The sequence below is a fragment of the Taurulus bubalis genome (assembly GCF_910589615.1).
Source record: "Taurulus bubalis genome assembly, chromosome: 3".
Lineage (NCBI taxonomy): Eukaryota > Metazoa > Chordata > Actinopteri > Perciformes > Cottidae > Taurulus > Taurulus bubalis.
Window position 1 is genome coordinate 22538768 of NC_136591.1, and position 19512 is coordinate 22558279.

At 46.4% G+C, this 19512-nt stretch overlaps 1 protein-coding gene across 1 annotated transcript in view; it reads right to left on the bottom strand.

Annotated features, from left to right (window-relative positions):
- ino80 (INO80 complex ATPase subunit) overlaps positions 1–19512 on the bottom strand; it is a gene marked incomplete at both ends in the record, with an annotated part of 29800 nt that continues 10288 nt past the window's right edge. The window contains 12 exons of the mRNA XM_079216174.1: positions 1–209; positions 367–582; positions 2299–2464; positions 2903–3061; positions 3408–3496; positions 3612–3714; positions 3815–3973; positions 4434–4506; positions 4957–5051; positions 9717–9844; positions 17433–17658; positions 18230–18370. Of these exons, the coding sequence (XP_079072300.1) occupies positions 1–209; positions 367–582; positions 2299–2464; positions 2903–3061; positions 3408–3496; positions 3612–3714; positions 3815–3973; positions 4434–4506; positions 4957–5051; positions 9717–9844; positions 17433–17658; positions 18230–18370 (1764 nt within the window). The remainder of the gene's footprint in view (positions 210–366; positions 583–2298; positions 2465–2902; positions 3062–3407; positions 3497–3611; positions 3715–3814; positions 3974–4433; positions 4507–4956; positions 5052–9716; positions 9845–17432; positions 17659–18229; positions 18371–19512) is intronic.

The window sequence follows — 19512 nt, forward strand, 5'->3', positions numbered from 1 at the left end:
TCATCGAGCCCCGGGACCACCGGGGCCCTTGCCCTTCCTGACTGCGCTGTGGCTGCTGTGGTGATGGCTGTGGGCCAGCTTTTTGTGGGGGCTCGGCGTGGAGGCGCCTCCTTTGGCCTGGGGGGAGGAGCTACTGCTGGGGTTGAAGGCGGGGCTGGTACCGGACCGGCCCAGGGAAGGCTGCAGGGGGCTGGACGCAGCGAGGCCTGCTGGGAGGTGGGACGGACATAGCCACGGTTACTATGAGTGGAACCTACCACATAACAAGATAGATCTGATAACAGACTTTAAATGCCTGTGGCCATTCTTTTTGAGTTCTGTGCTAAGGCGCGCTAGAGTGAGAAAGCGTATGTGACCTTCACTGACCTTTAGAGACACTGTAACCGTACGCGGCATACGCTGCCGCGGAAGCAGCCGCCGCACCGGCCATCGCTCCCGCCATGGCCGCTGCACTGCCCGCTGTCGACTTGCGCCCACGTCCTTTCCCTCCCGACTTCGACCCGCCCCCGGATCCTTTGGGCCGACCCCGACTCCGCCCGGACCGGCCTCTGCCGGGACTGATTGTTTCCGAGGCCGAAACACCTGAGGAAGGAAGGCAAGCACACAAATGTAAAAACAAGAATCTGAAGTTCTTCTCCCCCCCAGTAATAGTGCCAGTTCTTTGAATATATAATGGACATTATAGACAGAGGATACATAAATAAAGTATATTTGGCAAGCTTGGCATACACAATAATGTTCCTGTAATATAGAAGAATTTTACCCCAAGTACAGGCTATGGCAAAAACAAGAATATTGCTCTCATTTTCCAAACCTTTTGCAGAACTAGAGCCAGTGTTTGCCTCACTGGTAATGTGCCTAATCCCTCCAGCACCGTCTCTCCCTTTTCTGACTCCCTAGTCTCTCCACCGGTATGCCTTTCCTTTGCATGTTCCCATTCAAACGCTGTATAAACGACCCTTCTCTGAGGAGAGATGGGCCTAATCCATCACCGACACCCAGCCACAGATGAAACCCTCCACAAATCCTTCTCTCTTACCCACTAAATCTTACCCGTCCTCCCTTTTCACAATTGCTCCCTCATTCTAACCTTCCTCCCCTCTTTCAAACCTGTCATCACGACGCCATGCACATCTCCGACAGCACTAACTTTCTCCCAGACCGCTGGGCTCTGTTAATAATCTCCCTGGCAGGAGCCTCCTGACATGGCGGCAAACGAAATGGGTTTCAACAGTGCAGCGTGTATTTAGGAGGGATTACCTTATTGCAGCGCGTCCAAAGTACAGATATACTGTACGAGTGACGTAAACTATCTGGATCACATCGTACAGAACATACTGAGACATTGCGTCCAATGCAAAATAAAACCCCGCTCATAAATCTAAATAATCACCTGCATGGTACATGTGAGGGAACTCGGCTCTTTGGACGCGCGCCTATTAAAACACAGAGTCCCGATTGTGAGGAGAACATAACGAGCAGGACTTCTGTGTGTTGGAATGACCTCCATGGGAGTCGCACAGAATTGCTTTTCCACTCACCGTTCGAGCCGTTCTCAGAGATAACGCACAGCTTGTGCTTTATTTGGCACATTTGGAGCTTTTGGATTGACAGATTGAATGTACCGAGATTATCGGAAATTAGGAAACTGTCGAGCATGAGCATTTTGGCGGCGTGTACCAGCTGTGACAGATTGTAAAAGTGATGTCCCTATAGGAGGCAAAACAGTGTTATAGTGCAGCATTTTATTGTTTGGAGCCAATTTGAACACCTGAATATACTTTTTCTGCAAAAAAAAAAATAATAAAAAAAAAAATCATAAATTTTGTATAATACAATTTAAATCTGCAAATGAAACAGTGATCATAGATGTCAGTTAAATGTAGTGCACGAAAAAGTGCAATATTTCCCTGAGTAGAATAAAAACTGTACTAAATGACCCGCACTTGAGTAACTTAGTTACTTCCACCACCGTGTAAATGTGACAATTTTCATGACAGAAATGACTATTTGAGTATGCATTATACAATTTCCCCCAGATTATCATTGCATATTGTAATTGAACAGCAATCAAGAGGACAGACCAAATGTTAGCGCTATAATAATAAGAGCTTATTTCATATTTTATGGACTGCAAATGCTGAAGCTTAAAGTAAAGTTTAGCTTCAACATATTTTCGGGGGGAAACGAACAAGACGATATCCCATTTTCAATCATCTGTGCACGATCCTGAAATAAGGCACTAGCAGCTATACAGAGAAGTGTTTCACTCACTCAGAAACCTGTTCTCCAGCTCACCGTTCATGTTGTCAGAGACGGATCCCGACACGGAGGACGGGGAGTTGGTGGCGCGAGACTGCGGCGCAGAGGACACCGGGTCGTCCACGATGACCAGCATGTCGCAGCTGCTCTCGTCCGCGTCCGGGGGCAACGAGCCGGGCTGGAGCTCGCTGCTCAGGGAGATCTGGCCGTGCACAGAAGCACACAGAGACATACGGGCAGGGGGTCAGCACCACAGGGGACGAGGGACCGGTACAGCAAAGGTAAACAATGGAGATCGATGTAAGGAGCAACGAGGAGAAGGAAGGGAGGCACAGGAAGAAGAGAAGGAAGGATGGAATATAGGATGTAGAACGTGAGGATGAAGAGAGGAAGAAGTGATCAGATTAAGGCGGGGAAGCAGGGGGTTGAATGTAAGAAGAAAGTAAAACATGGAAACAGAGGAATCAATCACCAACAAAAGGATGTGGATTCACGCCAAAGTATCCTGATAGAGCAGCCATTAGCACTCTCTGTAACATCAAGTCAGCCATTCACAGTGTTTCCACCCTCTTCCACTTCCTTCCTTTTCATAAAAAGGACACTCACACCCTTCTGCTTCTCCCCCCCTGGATTCCCTCACCTCACTAAAGGGACTGGGCATGGCCGAGTCCATTTCAACGCTGATGAAGGAGTCGTCTCCATCGGCAGAGAGGTTGGAGTTGTCTGCCGAGGGCGCGTGAGATATGACCAGGTTCACCTCTTTCTTCTTCTTGGTATCGGACTCCTCGTTTTTCTTCTGCTGATGAGGGAACCGATGTTAACACAACTCGCACTGTTTGAACTCGCTAAACGAATTCTCAAAAGAAAGGTTGAATTTTCCACGAAATATGCTCTCCATTCTCAATCTTATCGTTTTTGGTGACTGATTTTTTTTTTTTTTTTCTATATTTAAGAAATACACACCCCCCCCCCCCCCCCTGGTGTTCTTCTAGTGAATGTTTGGAGTCTCTTCTTTTTTTCCTCCTTGAGCTCATTCCATCCCTTCTCACCTCATTTTGTTTACATTTCACACCTTTGTTCTGCCCTCCCTTCTTGCTCTACACATCTTTGCTCGACCGGTTCCTGATGATCATGTTGTACTGTACCTTCTCGGCATACTTGTCCCTCTTCCTCTTGCGCTCCTTCACTTTACTGTACTCTTCCAGCTGCCTCTTCTCATCCTGTCTCTGACGCACTACGGGAGAAGACACAATGTTTGTTTTTTATTGTTTTGTTTTTCCCTTGCTCATAGTGAGGGTGAGCACAAGAAAACTGAGTTAAATCAAGACAAAGGGCCCTAAAATACTCACGTTTCTTCTCCAGCTCATCGTCGTCCAACAGCAGACCGACCACCTCTTTGGGTTTGAGTGTGTCTGGTTTGAAGTTGCCTCCAGAGATCACCACCCTTTGGATCTTATTTCATAAAAACAAATAATTGATTCATTTACTTGTGTACTTTTGAAACCGATGTCATATTTTGCGCGCTGGCTGAATGAGCGCTAGTGTTTCAGACCTCGCTCTTCTCCTTGGCCCGCTGCAGGATCCTCTCCTCGATTGACCCCTGACAGATGAGGCGGTAGACGGTGACCTGCTTGGTCTGCCCCAGCCTGTGAGCTCTGTCCATGGCCTGCTGGTCCACCGTGGGGTTCCAGTCGCTGTCGTAGAAGATGACCTGTAGGAAAACATCTCAATTTTTACTTTTTTCCCCCGTGCTGTATTGTTATCGTTTATCACATTGGTTCAATTTGCGTGACGACAGGCGGACACTCCTCCCCTTCTCTGTAATTCCTGGGACCAATTACAGGGGGTGTGTTATCCCAAGTGAACTCCGCTTGAACGAGACAGATGTACCGCGTTAACAGTCACTTCGAACTCATTGTCATGAAAGCTAATCCCACTTAAACAGGGTTTTAGGGACACAAAGGGAGATCATGCTGATAAACACAAACACACACACACACACACACACACACACACACACACACACACACACACACACACACATATTATTAATACTGAAACACTGGTCGTCACAGACTTTCTGAGTCTGTTAGTAAAAGAAAAGCACTTGGCAGGGAATGCACACTGCATTATTCAGGAAGTGTTTTTCCCTCAGCGTGTCGGTGACTCACGGTGTCAGCAGCAGTCAGGTTGATGCCGAGCCCGCCGGCCCTCGTACTCAGCAGGAAGACAAAGATGTCCGTCCTGCAGAAGGGGGAGGAACACAGAACAAAATGGAAAGATATAATTTACAACTGTGCGAGTAGAAATGTACATATACAGTATCATGGAACTAAATTAAGTTACAGTGTAATCGAGGAACTATTCTCAAAAGATGTCAGCCCGAGCTTTCAGCCTGTCAGCAAAACTGAAATGAAACTTGTACTTGATGCCAGTCGTAGAGTGGTCAATAAACCCCAAACTCCTCCTCCTACACTGCACCCCCCAAAAGACAAGAACTGTACACTAATGTAAACCAGAGCATGTGGACTCACGAGGAAGCACAAACATATTTAGACGTGCACGTGTAAGATTAAACCATTCATCGATTGCTGCAATATACAAAATAGCGGATTTACAGTTAGTTGGTGGCATAAAGCCACACACAGACACACACACAGACACACACACACACACCTATCTAGCTTCACTCACCGGCTCTGGAAGTCCGCCACCATGTCTCTGCGCTCAGAAATCTTGGAGGATCCGTCGAGGCGCATGTAGGTGTGCTTACGATAAACCATGTACTCCTGGAGAGAGGGAGGAGAAAATAATTAAGAAAACCGATGAGACAATTATTTTATGTTAAAACTCATCCGCCCAGTTATTCTTTCGTTTGCCAGAGCTCGGTATAGTACAGTCTACAAAAAAAAACTGGATCCAGTGCTGCTTGGAGTTCATGAATAAGGTTTTTGAAGTCATGGATTTGAACTAAACCTTCTTGGATCGCCTTTAGTTTAGATTTTGAACCCAACAAACTTCTTGAAGAAACTGGAATCTGAAAATGTTTTTCTGAAGTTAATACGTTTTCAAACATGCACAGCTACATGGGTCTTTCTCTGAGGATCAAATACATCCTGCAGGTCTACTTGCTGAGCCCGGTCAAAATAAATACTAATCTTCAATGTAAGAAAATCTGTCTGACAGAAACCTTGAGTCCAAAATATCAAAATCCCACATTTCTTATGCACATTTGCTGGAGTTGAAACCTCAATCTCAGCCCAGAGACACTGAGAAATGCAGAATTTGATACTCAACCCCCCCTCCCCAATGTCTGCTAAACTGTGTGTGTGTGTGTGTGTGTGTGTGTGTGTGTGTGGGAGGGGTTCTTTAAGTGCAACAGCAGTGATGAGGTGACATGTTGATCTCTCTTTAAGCACTGCCCTGAACCCCCGACCCGCTCACTCCAACATGTCAGTGCCCCCCAAAACCCGATGAACCAGCCACAAATACTGGCGCCCGTCACGACTCACCTCTCGCAATCGTTAACAATGATATCAGTGATTTGACGGTATGTTTTCTGTGACCCTCCAAACCCCCGTCATGGCTCTCGGGAGGCCCTGGGTCCCGGCAGGGCTTGCCCTCCTGGCTCTGTTCCCAGCAGCCCCATCTGCTCTGAGTGAACACTACATTAGGGACCATTAGCCCGCTGCGCGCCAAAATGCTGCTAACCTTGTTGAATTGGGTTTTGATGGCTCGCCAGCAGGATATTGCAGATACTGTTGCTCCAACGAAAAAGCTTTACTCAGCCTATACCTAATGTAAAATCATCTGCCCAAATCATCAGAAAAAAAAAGGTTTGAGAAGTAGATCTGCAACCTTCAGCTGACAGGATTTAAAGCTGGTCGAGTCCTGGTGTGGACTTTCGCCGAGAGTGCTGCCGCACTGAAAATCTTTACCCCAACAGCTGGCAATTTCCCCTCCTATGTTGTTTGGGTTGGCGTTAATCATAAGTGACACTGCTTTATTTCTGCAGTTTTTCACAGATTTTGTAACGTGTTCCATAGGAAGGTTGAACCTTTAACTGTTCAAAATGTTAATGTTGTTCAACCAACTGTCAGCAGCCCATTATAGAACATATTTAGTGAAAACTAAATATGTATGGCTGCGATATCTGACAACAACAACAAACTTGGAATGATGTATGGGAGGAGGAGAGGCATGGCAGCACAGATATTTGTTTAAAAGCGTGACGACATTTCCTCTTATTTTTCATCTTTGCTGAAATGGCAATTGTACTTAAAACCGTCAGAGTTGGGCTCTTAGGAAAAGCAAGGCGTGGCCGGCAGTTTGTTCTCAACTTCCCAAACAATAATGAGCCCCCAAAGAAACGCTGTGTGTATTTATTGCACTTCTTGGGAACACAGTGAACAGTCTGTTCCCAACTCGACAACTGCTCAAAAATACGACAGAAAAAGAAACTAGCATGCACTGTGGATACATATTTGCCAGCGAACCGTGTGAGTTGAATTTCTCTTCAGTGTGTCCAAACTGTTTTCAGTGCCATAATATGCACAGTACCGACTTATTCTACCAGCCATCCAAAACAACAGAACATCATGTTTGAGTGCTGAATTAACTTAAAGGACTCCACTGATTATACTCATCAAAGACTTGAGGAGTACAACAACATCGTATGAAGCCTTTAGAGCTTCATACCATGAGTCACTCGGGTCTCACAGCGGTACATTTGCGGATAATAAAACCCGACAGCTGCCGAGATGCTTTGTGAGTAACGTAGGCGACGAGGTTTTTTTTTTACAAGAAAGAAAAATGCAAGGAACACAAAAGACGACATCGCTGGTTGTGCGTTATTAATTTTGATCCTTTTGATTTCGTACTGTTTGCCGTGAGTCCCGCAATATTATAGTGCGATGCTAAATTGGTGGAGTATTCCTTTAAACTCCTTCTGGGCCGGTCATGTCGAAGAACAGCGCCCCAGTTCAGACTGCTGCCTGAAAATTCAAGATATTTTTATATGCACAGATAACAGACAGTTACTCCGTACAATGAAAAACTTACTTTGCTAGTACCTCCTTCCACACAAAATTACAATAAACTTAAGGTAAATATTGGAATTAAAATTAAGATTACAAAATTGCTGTATTGAGTGTTAAAGAAAGTGTATAAAGAAAGAAAAAGAAAAGAAACATGCACTTTATTAATCCCCTTGGGGAAATTCTGCCCACTGCTGGATAGGGAGCAGTGGGCAGCCCTGTGAGGCGCCCGAGGAGCAGTTGAGGGTTCAGTGTCTTGCTCAGGGACACTTCGACATGTGAGCTATGGGGGGAGTGGGGATCAAACCGGCTACCTTATGGTTGCGGGACGACCACTCATCCCCCTGAGCTACAGGCATTATGCATTGGACCATGACAGAAGACTGTTCAAAGTGGCAACGCCATCCAGCCATAAAAACTCCACTACCCATGGACGCACACTTTTGTTTCAATCACAGTGTAGCAGAAGTCTGAATGCATCATGAAACCACCGCAGTCTCATCCATGCTTTCTATTGCGTAATGGGTCCCTGTAGCACACTTCATGAACACAAATCTGCTGCTGATTTTCTGGCTGCGGTACCAGCGGGTTCTTTGTGGGCGTTCTCTGCTCTCTGAGCCGCAGTCTTGCAGTGCCGTCTCAGCAGCCACAGACACACAACTCAAGCGGGGAGGGCAGCGACTTGGCTGCTGCTGCTCCGCTATAGGCTGCTGCCAGGAGAAATTCAACAATGTTATTTTTCTTCGGGGCCACCCGGATCTCGGCAATCCATCACCCGGCTACGTGATGTCACCAGGAGAACCGGGCGGCCGACCGGCGACGAAAACAATGACGCTAATGACAGAGATTAGCATCAGCCTCTCCTTCACTCTTTTTTCTCTCTTAGTCACGGTCTCGTGTTCGGGAAATCAACTCCATCTGCAGAATTTTAATCCCCGACCAATAGGAAAGATAATATGTTTGTAGGAAAACTGAAGCCAGAGTAGGGGAACACATGATTTGGGGCCGTCAGTGAAAAGAACATTAACCCCATCAGTACAAAATAACCACATGTTTATAATCTCCTGTATGAATTAAATACTCAATATACTGTATGTCATCATATTGCTCGTCTCAGCAGAACACATCGTAAGTATTCTGTCTCACTGTCAATAAACACATCAACAGCACTGGTCCTCATGAACAAACTTGACCATCACACTTGTTTTAAAGCCGTCTTTGTGTGCTGTCATAGCAATAGCAAGTGTGTTTTTCATTGTGATGATTTAGTGACCTGTTCATGTTGTAGGTGTGGTAGTGATTTGAGTAAAACCTGATTAAAAGTTACTCATAAATGAGCTTATAGTTGCTGTCAGTTTTAACAAAAACCCAAATTACTACATTTATACATAATCCGGTATAAATCTTGACCGCAACTATTCACTTGTGCAACTGATCCCTATTTCGACGCCAAAAAAACACTTTAAGAAGCACACAACTGGCAATAAGAAGAAGTGGGTTTTTTGGGCCGTGCGCAGAATTTAAATCGCCGGCATTATCAAAGCCGTCTTGAACACTCCTCCCATTGCTGTTTTCCTACGACCTTAAAACACAAGGCAATCCCACTGTTTTCCAGACACACAGGAAGACGGTCCTTAACCACCTGGGCTGGGTCCATCTGCCATCAAAAGATTTGGCCGGTGGAAACGGCGCTGCACCGTGTGAATGGGGAAGGAGTTCCCAGTGACATCATGCCGGAGGCGTTTGGCTCCACAGTGATGTTTGCAACAATTATGGAGGCAACAATAGAGTATTGCACCTAGGCTGTCGACACTTGATCACAGGCAGAATTGCTCTGCGCCGTTATTATCCTTTGCGGTGAAGCAGATTTAAACAAACACTTTGAACTTCAACTCGAATTACCTCAACAACATGGTGATGTATTCGTGTCGACTTTGTGCCCATCCAAGCATCTTAGATCACTTATCCTCTGTAGATTGAAGTAATTAACGTCCCTCATGTCATTTCTGGCTTCATGCAGATCTTTCCTCATTTGTTCCCCTCTCTAAAAACTACCTTTGTCTCCTGCAGATTTTCTCCCTCCTCTCACCCCAAGGCCCTTGCCACTCCCATCAGCCGCCTCTACCCTTAAGCCTGCTTCTTTTCTCATTCCTTCCAGTCATCCCTCCCATCTGGCTGCCTCGCCTGCAGATGAGACCCCGCTAATTAGCCCTGACCTGTTAATTAGTCGTCTAATGAGTCCGCTAACGAGGGACAGGTGGGCTGATTAGAGGTACCGGAGCTCGATACCTCGCTAGTGGAAGACGACCGGTTGGAGCAACACGCGTATATGCAAATGACAAATTAAAGATGTGTTTTCAGAGAACAAGAGTTTCCTTTTTTTTGAGAAAGAGAGAGAGTGTGAGTGTGAGTGTGTACCTCCAGTAGGTCTATCATGCGGGTCATTTGGGAGTAGATGAGGACTCTGTGTCCGTGGACCTTTAGCCGACTCAACAGGATATCCAAGGTGTGGAGCTTGCCACTCTCCGTGATCAGGCTCTCCTTATCTGAGAGAGGACGGGACAAAGAAGTGAGAACCCAAACTACCGGGATTGCATTTGACACAGTAATATTGTTAAAAATGCCTCTCTTGTATTCAAGTGAGAACCTCCACAACATGGATCATTAAAAGATACTGATATATATATATGGTGTATATCTTATTGTTTACCAGAATGTAAAGAAATCCAAAGCAAAGCTTGTCATGTCCCTTTTTTCCCTTATTTAGTGTAAGCGGACGTATTATGAAAGATATCAATCTTTTTATAATATGTCCGCTTACTGGCAGAATACAAGAAAGCAGCCCAATCAATTCAGAGGGTTATTAACTCTTCCCTAATCAATACAAGTCTTTAAAAAGATTGTATTCACTAGGATAAAGACCTTTTCAGCAGAGTGGATCCGCCTGGGGATCAATACTCCTAAATCTGTCTCTAATCTGCTGGTTGTTTAAATAAAGCGTGTGCCCTTATTGACTGGACCGTTGATGAGAGAGTGATGAAGAATTATCAAGAAAGAGAGTGAAAGAGAGCGAGAGAGAGCAAGAGAGAAAAGAGAAATTGTGAGAACAAGAAAGAAAGAGAAATTGTGAGAACAAGTGATTTACACTCCATCTCACACAATGGCACAAAAGATGACAAATAGGCCCGGCAGTTGGTCTCGGTCAGCTCCCAGCCAACACCACATCAGGTGCTCCTCGGCCCTCAAATGGCCACAGAGAGCAAATGGGGAGCAATCTGATCCGGGGTTTGCTGTTGAAGTGGTTCCTTCCATGTCCAGCTGATGAGGAATTAACGTCATCTGGCACAATGGCAGAATGAGAAAAGGGTCGGTGCTGTCATCGACCCGGCGACAGGCACACTATGGTGTTTGACCACGGGGTCACGACCCTGAGTGAGGAGAACCTAAGGCCAGGTCCAGGGTCGGGTGTCGGGGTCGGGGGGCCAGGGTTACAAGAGAGTCCCTGTGGGAGAGTCAAGCTCGGTCGTCTCGCACTCCAGCCGGACACTTGTTCCCAAGCCCCTTTTGTATAATGAAAAGCTGGGCTTATAAATATTTCCCAGTCTTGTTTCCTTGCTTTGTCAATTTAATGTAACCAACCAGCGTTAAAATGCCGCTCCATTAATCCAAAACACATGGTCCGCTGAGTCGAGGCTGCGATAAAACATGAATGACAACTTCCTACAAACAATACGTGTAAAACCCGGATAAAAAAATTGCCGCGTAAAAGACAATAACATGCGCTGAAGTCTGCATGATGAGCCAACAACAATCACAAACTGGCTCGTTCTCCATTTGAACCAGTAGCATTTTCTATGCTAATGTGTACTCTGACTGAACCCTGACCTGTAACCCTTTAGTACAGCCCCCCCCCCCCCAAAAAAAGGTCAGGCCCTGTAGAGGTGTTAAAGAGGAACTAATAGAACAGATGAACAAGGGAAACACTCTGGGGAAGTATTGGCAAATAGGTCACTGTGGTCACCGTCCGCCTGTCAAAAGACATTCGGCGCCTGAGTGTTGAATCAAAGAAACATCGACGTCTTTCAATTCAAATCATACGTTTTTGTCCACACAGCCCATGTGTTGCAAGACAAAGTGCTTTTCACTTGTTAACATTCTCGGAGTAAACAAACAATGAGGAAATTAATGAGGAAATTAACTAGGTAGAGAGGTTGAGGAAAAAGAAGGGAAAATGGACACGCGGGAAAATAAAAGATGTTTAAAACACACTAATAGCGAGATACAAACTAAATCTGAACCAGACCCAACTTAACTGTACTTTACTAGGTGGGCAGTTGTTCCAGACTGCTGTGGCTCAAGTCGGTGCCTACCAAGAGACCAGCGCGCCGCACCGCAGATACAGTCAAAGACCTATAATTGGTCATGGCGTCGAGAAAGTGGGGCAACTGAAGAGTAAAAGGAAGCGAGCGTGAGACGTGCAGAGGATTAGACATGTGTGGTGAAGTAAAAAAAAAAAAAAAGGTCCAGACGGAGAGTGAAGGGGGTCTGCGGTGGCTCCGGCTACAGTGTGCCGGTATTAGCACGGTGGCGGCGGCAGTGATGCCGTGGTTAAATTCAGACGTGGGCCTCCTCACCACAGGTGCCAGTCCAACGAGGGCCGCTGCTCAGTCAAGGCCGCGATACCAACCACCCAGAAGCAAACCCCACCTCCTTTGGCAAAAGACGCAAATGCTCATATATGGCAATATTGCTCAAACCCTGCCACCAATCCGTTTCTGTTGAGCAGATTATACTTAAGCCTCCAGACTCCGATGTCATGTTTGAAGATGGGTTAAAGCCCTTATCTCAGGATCTCTGTGGCCAAACAGGACCGAATGTTGTGTGTATTTAATCTAATTCTTGAAGGGTGAAAACTGTAAAGCTGAAAATCCCATATTAAGCAGGTAGATACTATTGTTTCTGTATTAAGAGACATGTCAGTTGGGGTAATCCCTTTGTTTATGCCTGGATTATGAAGATCTCGGCTCCTTAAGGAAAGCCCCTGTGTGATATTTGACTCCACTGACTCTCTCCGACATCTCTATCTCTCTGTACTCGCCGAGGGAACCATCTGATCACGATCATATTTGAAAAGCAGTTACAACACAGACATGATCGGAATACAAAAAAAGATTCATTATCGAAAAGGAAGGCCGGGAAACAGATGTCAAACAGGAATGGCGAGGCCGTCTGTCCCCCTGCAACAATCCAAACTCCCTAAAGCCCAGCGATGTGGCTTTACCGAGAGAGGTGGCCGAGTTCATAACATTTAGAGCTGCATATAGAAAATCCCTGTTTCTAAATACCGCTGCCATACCCTATGAAGCAAAGCCAAGAAAATGAATAATTAGGATTTTGTGAGGGCTTTGGAGGTCTGTCTCGTTCCAACATAACACTTATGGCTTACATTATAAGCTAAATGTGGCTAAAGGGAAATGCATGACCGTTGGTCATGAATGTGGACAAACTGGATGCCATAAACCATGCATGTAACATGAATTATGGGAAGTTTAGAGGGATTCTGTACATCTAACTCGTTAGGTTGCTGAAAATAAATTGGCCTTCAAGATTCGTTCAGTTGGATATCAGTCAAAACCAGTCAACGGTCTTATCATGTGAAGCTAAGGGCCAAACAAAGGGAGCCTCAGAACACGTCACATGAAAACCAAACCGCAGAACATTTGGGATCCTTTTATGAATATGTGAGATATAAAATAAAATCTGGATTAAAATGCACTGAAATAAATAAGACTAGTGCCCCTTTTCCCATGTCTCTGTGATGTCTGAGGGTTGTGCTTGTACATTGAATTTGAACTGCGCTGTGAATAAACTAAGACAACAAAAACTTGTGGGCCGACGAGGACCAGGACTACGTTGAGACCACACCCCAAAAACACAAGCAAATCCCATGTGGTGTCACACCACTCCGCTGTTACTATGGATACACATATCAAGCTTCACCACCTGCCCTTCGCTCCCTCCACCCGCCTAAATCCAATCCAGTCTAACTGCGGTGTTCACCCGGCCAGCCCTCCTCGTCTCCTCCTCCCGTCCTTACCTCCTGCTGGCAGATTAAGCTACACTCCCCTGTCCCTCCTCTCTCCCCCCCATCTACCACATCCACTGCGCCCTCCAGCTCCCTCTCGAACCCTCCCTCCTCCTCTACTACGAACTCTCCCCCCACCCCACCGTACACCCTCTCTCCCTCCCCCTGCTGTCTGTCCCCCGACAGTGTAATCCAATCCCTGTAGGGCCAGAGCCAGAGGCCTGACACGGTCCTGACCCAATTAGAGGCCTGCTGCCAGCTAATTAACCCCGGCCCAGCCCTGGTGCCTGGCGCCTGATACTCCCAAACCAACTACGGAGCTAATTTCATTAATACGCCACTACAATCTTCTGCCCTGTCCCCCTTTGCTGCGACTCGGTGCTCGCTGCCAAAAAAGCCAAGAGCGGGAGCCCCCCGATCCAGGGGAGGGAAGCGGGCCAGATGCGATCGGAAAAGGAGGAGACGAACAGCAGCGAGATTGTAGAATGATAAAAACAAAAAAAAAAAAAGAAAGAAGAAGAAACGTCAAGAGCTGATGAAAGAAGATAGATGGACGGTTATGTGAGAAAGAGAGACAGATGGGGGGCCACGGAGCGGGTCGAATCAGAGATCGAATCCAGCGTCAGCCCCTCACTGTATAATGATATATTACACGGTGCGATCAATAAGTCAATGGTGAACACTTGTTCAGCACCGCTGATGATGGAAATATTAGCCCGACGCTACTTTGCTGCCTCTGCATTCTGTATTGACAAAAATCCGACTCAAACTTAATTTTCTTCGCAGCTCCAGCGTCGGTGGAGCTAAGAGCCAGATGCCAACGGGAGGTTTTGGGATGAGGGGAGCAAAGTGGCGGACGGAAAGCAGGAGATTTTAGCTTCTTGTTGGAGCGCAGTGAAGATTTACGGATGCTAACCATAACTAAATATGTCTGCATCTAGACCACGCTATCTGGAGAAGAGCCAAGTGACAAAACACGCATTCCTGAAAGCCCTGAAATGCATCGGTGCAACCACTTGTGACAGAAAGGACTGTTATATATATATATATATATATATATATATATATATATATATATATATATATATATATATATATATATATATATATATATGGAACATGTTTGTTAATACATCACTCTCTCCCCTTAAACGTGCAAGGGGAGCCCTTCTCTTGGTTCTCCAGGAGTCGTTAAGCAGGGGAAGAGACAGACAGTCGCGGGGCATTCTCACCACACTACAGCAGCCCACTGTGACCTCTGTCATTAAGATAAATTGCTGCTAGTTACCCGTGGCCAGCACTGACCCCCCGCCCCAACACACACACACACACACACACACACACACACACACACACACACGGTGGCTAAGAGACGGAGAGAGCTAGATACCACTTGGCTTCCATGTTCAAAAGGTGTCATCAAGTAGGTATAATGTGGCTAATGTCTCCCCCTTCAGTCTACTTTGGGATTCAAGTGCCTAAAGAATCAGTGAACACGCTTTTCCATCTTGTGGGACACATTAATAGCCATATATTGGACGAGGAAAGCAAAACAAATCTCTTTTCCCTTTTCTCTCTCTGGTCCCAAAAAGAAAAAAGCTAAATTCCACAGCCGGTAACCGGTGCCAGTTCAATGCACATCGAGAGGGGCAGAGTCAGACGGAGATGTGGTGAGGCTGGCCGTCTGTGTTGTTCTGTGCCTGTCTACCGGAGGGCCGGGGAAGCTTCCTGCCATTTTGCTGGAGAGCGGAGTTTCTTTGAAGGGACAGGAAGGCAGAACTGCATTTCCCACAGCCTGATGTGGGCTGCCGGCCCGACCGCTCTCTCTCTCTCTCTCTCTCTCTCATACTCTGATTGATACACAGACATGCATTCAGCTACAGTCAGTAAAAACAAAGTTGCACAACAAGACGCACATGAACAAAGTCTCCTTCACGCACACGTTCCCTCCTCTTCCTTCTTCTGCAGCAGCAGTGGTGACAGTCGTTTTCCAGCTCACAACAAAAGGTAGAAAGAGAGCCAACAGTGGGCGCTACAGTGAGAAGGCGGTCATTTTGCGGAGCGGGTCCCTTCTAATTCCCGAAAGCGACGCCGGGGCCGCACAGACAAGCGAGGAAGGTTATTTCCGTGTCACACTGGAATGTGCTGCAAATAATCCTACGGCACGCAAAAAACTATTTCCTTTCCAAATAATCTTTAACCTGACTCGTAACATTTCTCGGCAGGGAAATTTGTCCTTATGGGAAGTTTCTTGGGAGCGAAAGAGAGAGACGGCCACAAAACAAACAGGACTGGAATTTCTCTGTGACGAGAGTCAAAACCGCTTCTCCTGTCAAGTCCTGGTGGCCACAGACGAGCTCAGTTTATGGCGAATACTGCATGCATCTTGCTTTCTCTGTGATCAGGTGCACATAATCGTCAATAATAAAATCAATCAGCATTGAGAAGCTTCATTTTTTAAATGAAAAATGTCTTTCCTCCGGGGGATTTCTGCCATCGCAATGACATTAAAAAACAAATAAATCTGGAGGTCCAAGACATTCCAGCCTTGATTGTTTTTTCCTTAATAAGCCCTCTGATTAGATTCCTCTGCCGATATCAGTGGGCAGCCGTACTCACGCCATGGCGCTCAAAACAAACAGTCATTCAGCTGTGCCATTTGTTCTCAGAAAGGTGTGGGGCTGGGCGAGCAGAGGAGAGGGAGGGTGGGAAACTTCAGCCGGGCCACTGTACATATCTGGGCCTTGATGTGGCAACAATGTGTTTCGGCGGAGGACGGGTGCCGGAGTGTTGGGTCACTTCCTTCCTACCGAGGCTGAGAAACAAGTGGGAGACCAGACGGACTGAGAGGCCGTGGCCAGATACTGATTTCAGATCAGTGCCCCGGTCCTGTCTGTTAGTGGGAGAGACGGAGGTGAGGTTTGTCCTCGGGCGGCGTGTGAATAAAAGGCAACGCCGCCGAGCGTGGGAGAGTGTGTTGTGGGGAGAGACGAGAGACACCTCGGGCCCCCGTGTGAGCGCTGCACAATTGAGCCCGATGGAACACGAACACGAACACACACACACACACACACACACACACACACACACACACACACACACACACACACACACACACACACAATTAGTGTTACCTAACTCAGCACTTGAACAATGACCAGTAGCTAAACTTCCTCGCTTTGTCTCCCTCCGTATAACTTCACAAGAGCTTTCAAGACTGTTCTCACACAGACACACAAATACTGGTTTTGTTTCTCACTTTTACACACAAAACACTCTCACAAGCACTTGATGGTTAGTAAAATAATTGTGGGCCGCCGAGGACCAGGACTACGTTGAGACAACACCCCAAAAACACAAGCAAATCCCATTGCAATCTGTGAGAGAGTGGGATGTTTAGCGACGTTACCACCAAAATGTGTCTATTGCAGTCTTATCAAACCATCATATAAAAAAGGACATGTGCCAGGACCGTTCGTTGTCATCATAAACCATGACAGAGACAGTTTATCGTCCGTGGAGCGGGTCCGCGAGAAGGGAAATGCTGTCTGTAAAACTGTAATGGCCTCTCTCACCCTGGACATCCATCAGAGCCCCTGGCAGCGAATCAGCTCCCACTCAGCTCCAGCTGACCCTCAACTCGACGAGCGGAGCTCTTCCGATAAAAAGGCGCTTGTGAGCACACGTACGCCACACACACGCGTGCACACGCACACACGCACACATGCACACATGCACACCTAAACGGAAATGAACTCCTGCAGTTCGGCCTTCACCTCAGCAGTTCGACCCCCGCTGGCCTGGGCTGGCCTTTTTCGATCCTCCCGTAGCAACTCACAGTTTTTCTGCGATGGACACACAGGCACAACTTGCCTTATTTCCTCCGGCCTTCAGGACGTAATTTACTGATTTCACAAGCAGACGCTCATTTACGAGTTACCCTTTACCTACAAAGCATCAAGTTAGCCATTGCGAGATTAAAAAACACCCCACGGCAGAAGCTCGAGCTCTGTGTAAAGCAACAACGTAATATCACACAAAGTCCTTACCGGGTATCCGGATGTAGGACCACCCGTGCCTCGGGTAGAGGGCCATCACACCCCCAGGGCATTGTGGGTGGAAAGCATTGGACCTCGCGAGCCAGTCTGAGGCAAGTTCGGGGGAGCCGTAGAGGAAACACTGTTTGAAGACGGTGCCCCCCCCACTGCGCGTCACCCGCCACTCGTACTCCGCGCTGCGGTCGTCACAATACCGCTCCATGGGAACCGCTGTCACCTAGGAAACAGAAAAGGAAAAGATGAGGGCTGTCTTTATATGAAACAAAAGAAAATATTGTGTGGTGGAGAGAATGAAGATTTTAGGATAAAGCATGTATGTTAATAGGCTTGCTGAGCAACATTTGCTTCTGTTTGCGTGTTCATATCTTTTTTAAATTAAACTATTCATTTTAAAATGCAGAGAAATGTACCACCTAGATTTGTACTTGAGCTAAGAGTTAGAGGGGAAACCACTGCATGAATGCTGGGGGGCTTGACTCCTGGTTAACAACCTGAGCAAGAAGCCCTTTTTTTAGAGTCTCTGTTTGTTTTAAATGCAGCTGGAAGCCACAGCGGTCGGCCCCACAGCCCAACCACACACAGTCACATACACATTTTCACAGATAAGTGCTCATTGTTGGAAGCCTACAAAACGCAATGTGCACAGCGCTTCCCTCTTCCCTTTCCACGACCACCCAAATGCTTGTCTGCCTTGCACGGGTCAGCGCACGCACACAGGCTGTCCACACAAACACACAGAGGATATGCACGAGCGCCTTTATTGGGCCACTTGCTGCTCTTACACACACCCTGGGCGTGGCGGCGAGCAGGAACTTGGGTGGCAGTGTGGGCTGGCAGGGTCGCAGCGTGGAGGTGGAAAAGTTTTGGCTGTGGATCTTCACGTCTGCGTGGGCCATCATGCCGGGTCTTAACGCTGTGAACACCAGGTCCTGAAACACACACACACACACACACACACACACACACACACACACACACACACACACACACACACAAAATATTACTATCCTGTTTCATAAAGCCCCAAATCTTCACAAATACAGCGATTACACCTGAGTGGCAAAATGTATTATATTGATAGTATTTTAAAAACATGGCAATCGATTTTACACTCCTGCTGAACTTATTCCTGCTGTGATTTATGGCAAAGTGGGCAATTAAAGAAAACAGTGTCTTCAAATTATAGGGAACGTAAAAAAGATAGGCAGCAAAAGGAAGATGTCAACAAACCGAAAGTGAGAGAGATTACCGAGTGCGGCGTTCATGTTTTTTTATTTTATTAACTGCTCTGATGGTATTTAGGTTTGATTGACTACATGCCTGAAATGTTATATAAAATGTCAACTAAGTGCATAAAATGTTATGTTTAATCTATGATTATGCAGTTTATATGATTTTAGTTGAGTATGTCACAGGATTAATAAAGCACTGGTAGGTGTTATGAGAGTTATGTATACTATGTTATATTGCAGTCCCTGTGACGCCACAAACATGGTGGAACTACAGTGCCATCTAATGGCAGAGTTTATAGAAGGACTACCTCTTATAGACCGGCATAGGTCCTCTCCACTAGACAGACACACAACATGCTTCTTGGTAACATAAATACACCAAAGCAGAGATGAGTTTTCTGAAGTGTGGCCAAAACAAGGCATTAGGATTTAACATTTTATCTTTACCACTTTGGCCAAATGGGAGTATAATTCTCCACAAACTGGAACAAATTTGTTATTCTGAATGAGACGAGAATGTGGAAAACATGCTGCCAGTGCGTTTGAGTGATCTGCTGTGTGGGAGCTCAAGAGGCCCTCCAGAGTGCAGTCATATACTGTCATTTTAAGATGCATGATTGATGGCAAAGAAGAAGATAATCGCTATAATTTAACTATATTTAAAAAAAAGGGTTTGAAAGAAGCCTTTCACATTGGTATGAACAGAAGAAGGGACTGATTCAAAGACCATTTGAAACCCTAAAAAGCTTTATGAGTAAAACATGTTGAGGAGGCATTCAGAGTTGCCCGGTTCTCTCCCGGATCCTGAACAAGAGCAGCAGGGAAGCTGAAAGCAATGC